This window comes from Mus pahari, chromosome 7 (assembly GCF_900095145.1).
Source record: "Mus pahari chromosome 7, PAHARI_EIJ_v1.1, whole genome shotgun sequence".
Classification (NCBI taxonomy): domain Eukaryota; kingdom Metazoa; phylum Chordata; class Mammalia; order Rodentia; family Muridae; genus Mus; species Mus pahari.
In genome coordinates, this window is record NC_034596.1 from 30022339 (window position 1) to 30035171 (window position 12833).

General features: G+C 39.1%; 1 protein-coding gene across 4 annotated transcripts in view; it reads right to left on the reverse strand.

Annotated features, from left to right (window-relative positions):
• Positions 1-6961: 6961 nt before the first annotated feature.
• The window catches only part of Cbll1 (Cbl proto-oncogene like 1), a 14713-nt gene continuing 8841 nt past the window's right edge, over positions 6962-12833 (reverse strand). For all 4 annotated transcript variants that reach the window (XM_029541005.1, XM_021202171.1, XM_021202170.1 and 1 more), the window contains exons 5-6: positions 12528-12601; positions 6962-10358 (exon numbers count right to left, since the gene is read on the reverse strand). In XM_029541005.1, coding sequence (XP_029396865.1) covers positions 9323-10358; positions 12528-12601 — 1110 coding nt within the window. In that variant the 3' untranslated portion in view covers positions 6962-9322. The remainder of the gene's footprint in view (positions 10359-12527; positions 12602-12833) is intronic.

The following is a 12833-nucleotide window of genomic DNA, read 5'->3' on the forward strand; positions in this document are numbered from 1 at the left end:
GAAAACAATATATGAGCTAACGGGGGCTATAAAATGACAAAGCAAGGAGAGGAAGGAGAGGCGACAGATAGCCACTGCTTCCTGGTCTCACTGGGAGAGGAGCAGGAGGAAAAGGCATGTTGTGTATGTAACTCACCGGGTAGGAAGAGTTGTTGAGCTTTTTGCTGGAGAGTGAAATCTAGCTCCCTTGGGTCCCTCAGAGGGACTTGTTCTTTTGGCAAATGTATACTTACTAATGTGACACTTGGGAAATTAAACAGCAGCACCACACACAATTCAGGGCCCTCAAAAACCAAAGGACTCTGAATGGGAAAGCTGTGCCACTTTTCTAGACTGGCCTCTAAACACTTATTGTCAAAGTATCATGCCATCCTTTCCTGAGACGGTCCAGCAAGGCTTGTCTATCAGACTTAAATCATAGTACAAAAATGCAGAATAAAGTTATTTAAATAGTGACTTTACCAAAACAAACAAACACAAGCAAAATAGCTCTTTTTAGTGTTAAGCTTTAGAGCCATGATCTCCTTATGGGACGCGTATGCTATTTTAAGATGTGTGTGCCTCTTAGGATAGAGTAACTTAAGTAACTCTCGGGATAGAGCATTTGTTGCACAAAAGCTTCAAGTTCCTATCAAACAGTAGTATCATCCCGGGCAACGGCATGGCCTACATTCTTGCTACGGAAATCACAAAGAGCAGATACAGCTGCTCAGACCTGGTGCCTGTATCATATATCACGGCTAACCTTGACATCTCAACAGCCTCATGGAACTCACTCTTTAAAAAAAAAGATTTATTTATTTTATGTATATGAGTACACTGTAGCTGAACAGATGGTTGTGAGCCTTCGTATGGTTGTTGGGAATTGAATTTTTTTTTTTTTAGGACCTCTGCTCGCTCAGGTCAACCCCACTCTGAGAGTTCCTGCTTGCTCAGGCCCAAAGATTTATTATTATTATACTTCAGATATACCAGAAGAAGGCATCAGATCCCATTACAGGTGGTTGTGAGCCACCATGTGGTTGCTGGGATTTGAACTCAGGACCTTCAGAAGAGCAGACAGTGCTCTTACCCACTGAGCCACCCCTCCAGCCCTGGAACTCATTCTTAACTGTTCCTTCTCTCCTCTAAGGTATAGGAATTTATGAACCTGTACCTCAAATTGTCTGCTTCAGAGGCAGTGCTGAAATTAGCACAGATATCTCACCCCTGATCAGGGAGAGGTTAAAATACTGTGTTAGCAGAAGTGGATGCTCACAGTCAGCTATTGGATGGAACACAGGGCCCCCAATGGAGGAGCTAGAGAAAGTACCCAAGGAGCTGAAGGGGGATGCAACCCTGTAGGTGGAACAACAATATGAACTAACCCATACCCACTGAGCTCGTGTCTCTAGCTGCATATGTAGAAGATGCCCTAATCGGCCATCATTGGGAAGAGAGGTCCCTTGGTCTTGCAAACTTTATATGACCCAGCACAGGGGAATGCCAGGGCCAAGTAGTGGGAGTGGGTGGGTGGGGGAGCAGGGACGGGGGGGGGGGATAGGGAACTTTTGGTATAGCATTTGAAATGTAAATAAAGAAAATAATAATAATAAATTTTAAAAAAAGAAAAAAATACTGTGTTAGTAGAGGAATAAAGAAAATTTCAAGAAAGTAGAGCAACATCCAAAGGGAGACTAAAGACGTGGGGGCAGATACATTACTCAAATGAAGACATTAGCTGAGGCCAGGGCCTCCCATAATTATTTTATAAATTAGCTTTGGTAAACCGTGTTGCCTAACAGCAAATATCATCTGCAAATGTTTTGGCCTGGAGCCTGACTCTACAATGCATGAACCGAGAAAGGGAGAATTTTTTTTTTTAGCATCTCCATGGATTTCATCAGGTTGAAACTTCCCTGCAGATCTGATTTTTCATCTTTTCTCCTCTATGAATGACAACTCTATTCTTCGTGCTCTGGAGAAAACAAAACAAAAATCTGTCAGGAAATGCTGGGCCTTATTTGGCCTTGGTTTGGACAAACCGGAGCCTGGCACGATTTTCGAGACCTGTCATTTGCTCCCGCTTGAGAATGACTCCGTACTACTTACTGACCTGAATGAGACTGCCTCTGTCTAGTTACTGATGATGTATCTGTTTCTTATAGGCCCCGTGAGATCACCCCACACCCCTTGTCATCTCACCCCATACTTCTATCCCCACCTCCTTGCCCTGCCTATATAAGCAAATTGCTGCCACATTAAAGCGAGTTCCTGCTTCTGTAAGACTCCTGGCCCTGTGTGGTTCTTCTCAGTTCGCCGACACTCACCATTCCGCTCAGCCCCGGAGAGACCAAGCAAGTCTGGGCTTCTCTCCTCACAGCTACCTGCCCACAAAGAGCTGACAAAGAAATCCCGACTAGAATCTACAACACTGAAGCCTTTAATTCTCAAAAAAATCTAAGCACTTATACTGTGAAGATTCTTGGGGCCAGGGACTGAGTTCTGACCCTCATACAAACTGCCTCTAAACTACACCCCCGTTCTGTTTATTTACTTGCAGAGATGAGGACCCTTGAACCCCAGGCTGGCCTGGAACTGTGTGGCGGAGGATGCCCGCCTTCTTCTGATTTTCTTGCCTCATCTCCCAAGTGCTGGGAGTGTAGGAGTGTACTACCCTCCTCTTACCCCAGCTCAGCTTCACATTTAGGAAAGCAAACTAGATTCAAAGAGGGCAAGCGATACTGTTGCAGAAGCTGTCAGACAACCTGACTGTACAGTCTACACTTTAAAGTTTTGGGAAACATTACTCCCCAAAAGAAATTAAAATGTCTAAAAATTGATTATAGATAGGACCTAACTCAGAAATAGTAAAGGTACATGCGTTTGTTCCATAATTACTAATTTAGCACTGTACAAATAAAAACAGCCTGCAAAGCTATTATGAACTATGTTATTTTTATAATTTTACTTTTGTGGTTATAATCTGGTAATATTTTTAAAAAATATGTGTATGGGTGTTTTGGCTGTATGTACATCTGTGCACCTGGTGCAGAGGCCAGAAGAGGGCATCAGATCTCTTGGGAGTGGGGTTATGGAACCAAACCTAAGTCATCTGAAAAAGCAGCCAATGATCTTTAACTGAGCCATCGCTCCATTCCTGGGAATTCATTTTTAAGGGTGAAATACTTTTTCTGACCACTAAATATTGAAAACAAATACGTATGTATCAAAAGATTTAGAATGTAAGCTGCTAAATAGCAGGAACCATATCTACTTTGTAAGTTCTTTATGTACCCACATCTAGCACTGCAGGTATTTACTCTTCTGTACACACACACACACACACACACACACACACCCTCAAGTTATCCAGTTAATACCTGCAATGCTACCATCATCCCTAGTATAATCACTAAAACCCCGACTGGTTTCTGCTTCAATCTTTGCCTCACTAGTCTTTCCGAACGTACAGCCAGAATAACTAATCCTTTCACAAAAGGCAGGTCACTCATCTTATTCCTCTATCTGGAAGGCCACAAAGGCTTTTCTTGTCACTAGAATAAGATCCTTATTGCTATTACCTTTTTCTTGGGTTTCTCGTCAAGTCTTGGAGGCCAAACAGTATGAGTTTGTGAATGCTAGCCAAGTGTTCTGAGCCAGTCCTGCCCTGAACCTCACCTTCATTTACTCATCTATTAATAAAATGAGCTAAGCAAAATCCCACACGAAGTCCTGTACTTACAGTGCAGCTTGTAAAACTCTGCTCCCACTCAGCATGACTTTCATCTACTTAAAATCTTAGCTCCAATGCTGTTTTTTCAATGCCATTACTGCTAAGTTACAACCTACCCAGGTATGCTAACTGGCTTTCCCACAGGATTCTGACACACATCTGATGAGGTACATAATTTAATACTTATAATTGGTAGTCTCTGAAGACTGTGCATCCCATGAGCTTAATCCTGTCTAGTGAGTAAATACTTCCAGAAATGAATATGGCTTATGAAATATGATCAGCAGGGATTAGGGTGTTTTCTAGGTCATGGAGGGTTGTGTGCAGTTTCTACTACTCTGCTTTAAGCTCTTGGAGGACCACACTCAGCCATAGCCCTGCTTCCTTGGATTCTTGGATGAAAGACACACACACACACACACACACACACACACACACACACACACACACACACAAAGCTCATTTTAAACTGGCTTTATGGCTCAGTGGCTACGCTCTTCCAAGCCTCCCACAGCTAGTGTGCCCTTCCCTTTACTCCTTGCTCAACACTAAGCCTGCCCTCAACTTTAGTTGAGTGTATGTGTGTATATATACCTATGTATGTATATACATGAATGAAGCATCAAACATAGCTTCCAAAACTTAAACAACTATAGAGATAGCTGACTACCTGGACAGCTCCTAATTTCTTTCTTTCTTTCTTTTTTTAAAGTTCTTTTTTTTTTTTTTTTTAAGATTTATTTATTTATTATATGTAAGTACACTGTAGCTGTCTTCAGACACTCCAGAAGAGGACGTCGGATCTTGTTACGGATGGTTATGAGCCACCATGTGGTTGCTGGGATTTGAACTCTGGACCTTCAGAGGAGCAGTCTTACCCACTGAGCCATCTCACCAGCCCCTCCTAATTTCTTATAACACTGGAGCATCTGTCTTCAGCCTTCTGGCCCAGCACCATCTGGCAGATGATTTGTGAAGCAGGAAATATGAAGAACTAGCTTACTCTGTCTTGGCAGAGCTTAGTAGTCAACTATCTCACCTATTTGTCCTTTCTGGACAGTATATTGTCTGTAAACGATATAAGCAATTTCTGTCTAGTGGCTACCTTGCCACAATAAGCAATCTTGCCTGGAGGTAAAGATGATCGATCAGGAAGCTGTCAAGAGCAAACATGTCTCGTAGTCAAAAGAAATAACATTAAATGTCACATTCTGCGGATTTCTGATGTTTCTGAAGACTACGTATCTCTGAACTGTTACTTTGCCATTTCTATTCGAGTAAACTGAAAACATTTATTATAATTGAATTAGAAGCTAACATAACTGTGAGTTTAATGTCTAGCCTCTAACTTGTATTACTTAATCATCTTCAACAGTTTGTAAGGCAGCTATTAGAAGGATTGAGTCACAGCCTTGTATTCTTAAATAAGTTGCATAATGCCTATCTAAGAGTAACAATACTACTTTAAAATTTTAATTTTGTATCAATATACAGATTTTATCAATCTGAAAACCTTAATTCTATATCAATATATAATTTCTGTATTGATTTAAGAAATTATAACTTTAATTTTATATCAATTACAAAGATTTTTTTATCAATGTAAGATTATGGCTACACAATGTTTTATTCAAGAATAAAATTTAGTAATCNATCTCATCTATTTCTTCCCTGTTCAAAACTATGACCATTTCCAAATTATCCTATAAAATAACAACTTATCTATACTTTGTAAAATAACTATTATCAGACGCCCAAACCCAGGGAATTGGGCTGATGATTCTCCATAGTTTTCTTCTTGTTGAATAGGGGCAATGAGAAATTCTCTAAGGGGGTAGGGAGGGGTAGGAAAATTAGAAAAACTGGTTAGACTTTCCCTCTGAAGCATGACAAATACCCTTTCCTCCTCCTGAGTCTCCTAGCCTACCTGCAGGTACCTGGAAATCCTGCCTCTTCTGCCCAGCCATTGGCCACTGGCATCTTTATTGATTGTTCAAGAACCACCTGGGGAACAGAACTTTCAGCATTCACAGGCAGATGCCTGATCATGAGAACAGGCCCTACAAAGGAGCCTACTCAGCTGTTAAGAGTCATAAGTAAAACTAGATGTTAACTACTCATCAGGAGAAGCTGACCACCATGATAGCCCGGGGGGGGGAGATCTTAACTTTTACCTATTATTTTTTCTATGATTTTAATAATAATAATAATAATATTAATGTTTTGGAAGTAAAAGGGGGCATGGCTTTTAAATATGAAAGAAGGCAAATTAAGGACAATTTTAAAGGCAGCTTAAAAATATATAACCTTAAATGCAACAGGATAGACAGTGCCTGCTACTTAGAATGGAAACAAGATATGCTTAGGACCCATAACATTTTAGGAAGATAGCTTCTCCCATAGGAAGATTCTGCCCATGTGTGAGACCACAACAACTGTACTATGTGTGTTGCAATCCTATCATTATGATGTCTGAAAACTGAGATGAGACTGTGAGACTTGAACACTAGTGTGTCCTTCAGGCATAAGTGAGGAGAAGCTGAGGTTTCTAGAGCTAACCCTGCTTTTATTAGGGGCGCTTCCGAACGGCTACCTGGTTTATCCAGCACTCCTCTCTGATCTTGGTATGTCCAGTACTGCTTTATTAGATTGTACAACTATTAATTAAATTCTGCTTACTTCCTAGACCAGATTTTAACAAATTATAAGCCAGTGAATAAAAATAAATTTATTTCAACCAGAGTATTTTTGATTATAAAACCTCCTTTAATGTCTGATACATTTGATGGCTAATCTGAGAAACGTTTTTGTTTTAGGTACTTGCAATTTTCACGTACTTTCAATGTTAAATTATCTGAGTGAGAGATGAAGGTCCTTTTCTAAAACCTGTGTGCCTTTAAGAAGTTCTGTGTGCCTCTCACAGCAAACAGCCACTATTTAAGAATGGCAAAAATAATCTTTCCTATTTATACTTCCATTATATCTGACTAGTATTTACACTGTTTAGAAAAAGCAGCTTTTACAGGGGAAAATGAGTATAGCTCTTTACCATCTTAAAAACAGACCTTCCTCCAAATACTGATAAAGTATACACAAACTCTGAACAAATAACCAAAGACATACACGAACCAACTTTTTGGTTCTAAGTGTTTAAAAGGTGAATCTAATTTTACTGTAGAACCATGGACAGCTCTGCAGTCTCCCAAATACGTCATCGTTAGGTTTAAAGACTCCTCTAGGCAAAACAGTATTTATGCTTCCATTTTATTGTTTTTAAGAATTAAACTGCCACCTCAGTAGTCGTAAGAGCAATTAATGAAACATACATACATTTAGACTTATGTCCATCATAGATAGCTTCGAAGGCTTCCCTGAAATGTGCTGGGATTCACATCTTTTTCCTTAAGAACAGAAACACTTAATAATAATCTTGTTATCTGTCTACCCACCCACCCTCATTCAAACAATTAACTGATGAATTCAAGTCTAACATTTAAAATTCTATTACAAAACATTCATCTGACCTGCCTCCCAGCATAATGGTTTTTAAATTGTTTTTTAAAGCCCACAAGAATTCTCATAATGTGGGATTTTTTTCATGATACTGATTTTTTTGGTCCAAAATACAGGCTATGTGGTTTCTTACCACACTCAACCCCAGGAAATCTCAATATAAGAGCTTCTCATAAATAGCTAAAAAGCTCTTACATGAATCTGGCTATTTTCTAATTACATGAAACAAAGGGTTATTTGGATTTTAACGGTAATATTTAATAGCTCCTAAACAGGGGCATGAAAAAGAATCAAGTTTGCACCAGTCCAAGTACCTACAGTAATGATAGAAACACTCACCACATGTCACACTATTTCACGTCCATGCTTCTAATAACAAGAACTTCTCACTAGAAATAGTGCATGAGCAAACCAGATTCTCAAAATGCTACATGTGAAAATAAAATTATTTGCTCAAGAAAAAACTGCATTAGTTATTTCTGACCAGCCAAGGATGAATGGCCATGTACATTATTCTTCTGAAAGTTCAGAAATGATTTTGTATCATCATCCAACATGAGAATGTTTTCCTGTACCTGACAGAATAAAATGGTTAATTAGCAATCAGTATACCCCTTGACAAAAACCAATGTTCTAAATTTATATACTACAAACTATCTAATAAATGTTATCTGCACACTACACACCATGTTTATATTATGCACCATTTTAAAGGGGAAGAAAAGCTTCACAAATTTAGTCAATTCAAAGGATATACAATAATATCCTAAGAATGCTGACTTAGAAATGTGTATAAACTGAGTGGTCATCTCCAATGGACTGTAACAAGCCCCTATAATGCAAACACTGACTCTAAAGGCACCTTACACGGCACTGAAATTCACAATCTAATCATTACTTTTCTTCTGTCCAATTCAAAATTATCTGGTTGTCTTTACTATTAATTCGACAGGAAATTGTTCCAATTTTTGACTGTTTTACCAATAAAAGAAAGAAATGATAGTTTTAAAATTTCAACTTAAGAGGAAAAACTCACCACAGCCACAAAACCTGAGTAAATGGTAGCTTGTGACTACAAGGAACACCGCTTGCTGATACATTAGTCAGATTCCTCCACATCCTTAAAACTGCAGTTTATAATCCCATAAACAAGCACACACTATACACTAAAATACAGAATCAAACTGAGAAAATGCAGATTTAAATAAAGCCTAGTCAGCCCCAAGCACGCAGGTTAAGACAGTGAACAGAGAACACATTCCATCCAAATAACACCTTTTAAACAGTCCTATAAAATAATGTAACGTAAGATCTTTAAGTGTGACCAGTTATGTGATTATAACCACTAACCACTCAGGAAAAGCGTCAATGGAAACAGCACTCAGCAGCAGCGTAGAGCCTGTAGAGCAGGTTGTTTTCCAAATTACAGAATACCTGGAGACAAGCCAGCCAACCAGTTACAGAACCGCTGCGATCTGCAGCTTCTGAGGCTATCCAGACGTGAAAGGCATCTGAGTGAAATGCACTATAGAATTACACCTTCAAATGTCAGTGCCTAAAGTGTGAAATAATCCCCTACATTTAACAGTCTGCCTGGTAACGAGTTAGTAGATTTTTACTTTTAGGATTTTAACCTTGTAAAATTAGTGGTAAAATATGGGTTAAAAAAATGATATGGCTGCACTTAAATTCACATAAAAATAGCATTTTTACAACCATTTTGAAATTTAATTCTTTTACACAGGTTAACAAAATGCATCACAAGAAAAACTAAACATTGGGTTTAATAAAGTATTTCTCAAAGTGGAACAGTGAATTTTTTTTTTCAATTTTTTACAAATGGTCATTTTTGGGAAAATTTATCACATCAAAGTAACAGTTAAGATATAATTGTGCTCAACCAAGCCACTTATCTGCACTACAGAATAGTACTTGAAAGCAATCCTAAAGTCAGATTAAAACCATTTTGAGAGACAAGACTTGTGTTTATAGCTATCTCAAAAGAGGTAGCTTTCCTTCCAGTCAAAACTCAATTAAGATTGACTAATTTAATCTTTTTTTTCCTTGTCATATCTTCAGTTCAAAACACTATGATCACTGGTAATACGGTCTGTATCTTGTTTGATCTGGATGATGCGGTCCAGGTAGTGGGGTTTGAGAAGGCGGGCCCTGCATTCGTGGAGGAGGAGGTGGCCCTCTTGGTGCAGGCCATATACCAGGACTCATTCCTCCTGGTTGTGTAAATGGAGGGCTCAGAGTTCCTTGGTCTTCAGTAAACTGGGGTAAAGAGTTAGGATTGTAATGGTGAGGAGGGGGTGCAGTTACAGGTGGACCACCATGCTGAGGTGGAGGGGGTCCTGGAGGAGGATGATTCATATAAGGTGGCATCTGGGCAATAATATGTCCAGGGGGAGGGGTTATTGGGGGTGGAGCAGAGGTCATTGGTGGGGGTGGAGCTTGGCTATATACCAAGTGAGGAGTACCTGCAGCCTGGGGAGGGTGTGGCATTGGATGGCTTATTGGTGGTGGAGGAGGTGGGGGTGGTGCATAATGTTGCTGTGGAGGCATAATATGATGAGGGTGAGATACCACTGGCTGACCCTGATATTCAGGATGATGATGAGCAGGTGCTGGGGCAGGAGGTGGTGGTTCTCTAGCACCTGAACTTGAGTCATCCTGAATAGGGACTGTTATTAAATTGCTGTGTTTTCTTGTTGAAATACGAAAGGTTTCCTGACTGACCGAGCGAGGTGGAGGTGGAGCCATGGTCAATTCTGCTGGAGGAGCACGAATATCCTCATGTGGCTGATTATAGTGCTCATGTGGCACATGCTGCAGAGGAGGTGGTGGCATCATGATGTGCTGCTTTGGAGGAATATGGCTCATATGATGCTTGTCTGGTGGCATTATGAAACGATCGGGGATTTCAGTTGGTGGGGGGGCAATAGGAGGATGAACATTCTCAAGTGAAGCACGGGTAACAGGCTTTCCAGCTCTCATATGGCGATGGTTGATATGAGCTTGTAAGTCCCTCTGAGACAGATATGTTCTCTTGCAACCTTGAACAATGCTACACATAAAGAGAGAACCTCGTGTGCACTGCTCAATCCGCTGTACAGGATCACTACATCTAAACAGGAAGAAAAAAATTGATTTACTAAAACCAAAATATAAACAGCACATTTAATTTAAGCTTTAATTTAAAATATAATATACTTGCAAAGTTAACCGTGAGTATTGAATTACTGTTAGTGGACTTTTAACCTTCTCTATTTGTATCAGAAACTAATTGTCAACATCTCTACCAACCAGAGACTATTTTTACCTCAGAACTCTAAACACCAAAATAGAATCTTAAGAGATCTTCTACGTCCCAATACTTACAGCTCATTAATTTTCTCTAACTATAGTATGACTTACATATAGGAATGGCAAAGCAAAGGATCTATCACTTACAACCATGGAATTGAAAATTCAGTCGTATCCTTTCCTTGTAGGAGCTAGGGTGCTTCTAATTTATAGCCACTGTACATTTCTTGCTTTTCAACCATCTAATTCACTACACAGTCAGAAATATATCCATGTTAAATAGGGTAAGGTCTTTTCTTTTGCATGATACCCAAAAGCAGTAGTATATACTATTTAAATTAATTCTGGTTGGTAACTTTATTTTCTGCACTTGATTTGAGAATTAAGACAGTTTTCTCTCTAGATAGCTAAAAACTACACTGGTGAATTGCATACTAGAACACATTTAGTTACCTGAAAACTAAATTGCACTTGTAAATAGTAATACTGAAACCTCTATGGGCTGGAGATATGGCTTGGCAGTTAAGGGCACTGAATGCTCTTCCAGAGTACCTGGGTTCAAACCCCAGCACCCACATGGCAGCTCACAACTGTCTGTTAACTCCAAGATCTGACACTCTCACACAGACAGGCATGCAGGAAGAACACCTATACACATAAAATATAGGTAAATATTTTTAAAAAAATCTATGTAAAAGAGAATCTTTTAATGTTCACTATGTTTAATGTTGCATTACATTTTAATTCTTTATCTTAATGGAACAATCACATATTATATAAATCTAATGCACAACACTGGGCTGGGAAAGGCATTAGAGAAATACCTCAACAAAGGCTATAATATATACTTCCAAATTTTATATTCTTCTGAATTATAACTCTATAGAACATACAGTAATATCCTTTAATCATAGTATATATTTCATAATCTATAACTTTAAAAACCTAATGAAATATACCAAGAAAATCAGTTGTCATTGGGTCATTAACAAATCACCCCCTATTTTCTTAGTAAAGCCCATATCCTGCACCACAGAGGGAAAATCTTTTCTTGCAGTTGTTTATAGTTTTGTTAACAATCAATAGTGTTCCTTGGGGTACTTTCAATTATAGGTTTAGAGGATCTGGGAACCCCTGAGCTAATCCAAAAAGTTTCACTCCATTTTTCTCAAGGTTTCCTTATCAGGGGTTCCAAATTAATATAAATTTTCACTTTATTATGCAGCTATCGAAGACAGATACCATGCAGTATAACTTCGAGTCTATCATGATGTCGTTATCACCCAAAACACATTTGTTTGGGATATTGGAAAATAGGAATAGTAGTGTTTATTATATGCCAGATTCTACTTTTCATTAATCCTTATTTAATCTTAAAAAGAACACAGGGAGCTTATAGCTATAAAGCCCCACTTGTACCACATAGCTGATAAATAGTCAAACAGGGACTTGAACTCAATCATTCTAGTCCTGGGGCCAGTGAGACAGCTCAGCAGGTAAAGTGCTTTCTATGCAAGCCTGCTCATCTAAGTTCCATCCCCTGAACATAGGTCAAGTTGGAAGGAGAGAACTACTCCACTAAGTTGCCTTCTGATCCTGGCACATGCTCAGACCCGCCACAACATTATTCACATACAATTAATAATAAAAGATGTTAATTCTAATTTTGGAAAGAGATTGTTCTCAATCACCAAACCATACGTGCTTCCAGGTGTGCCAGATATACACACAAAAGAAAAAACAAAAAACGGTTCTGGTGTCCAACACTGTTCCCATGGTGTTAAAGAGATTTCAACATTTTAGCTATTCTGAATGGACTGACAATGGCTAGCTCCATCTTCCAGAGAAGGGGAAAACTAACTGCAGGTTCACAGACAGTGGCTCAGCCAGCACACTTGCATCCTTGTCTATTCCCATTACTCCAAAACCTTTAACCCATCTTGCTTATAAGCCACTACTATTAGACCATCTAAAGATGATCATATCTTACCCTGGGCACATCTTATCTCCTTTTTTTTCATGTAAAATAGCACAGTCATAGCAAAAGACATGCTTGCATGGAATCTGTAGGCAAAAATATCATAGTTAAGCATCCTAGAACAACTTAGAAAATTCCAATACTAATTGTCAGTACAGTGATCTACAAACAGGAGGCACATAGGAGTTAAATGAAAACTTATTAAGACCATATACCAGAAGCAGCTATGAGTCCATCCGTCCGTGTCTCTCTCTGTCTGTGTCTATCTGTCTGTCTCTTCTCCCTCTCTCCTCTCCTCTCCTCTCCTCTCCTCTCCTC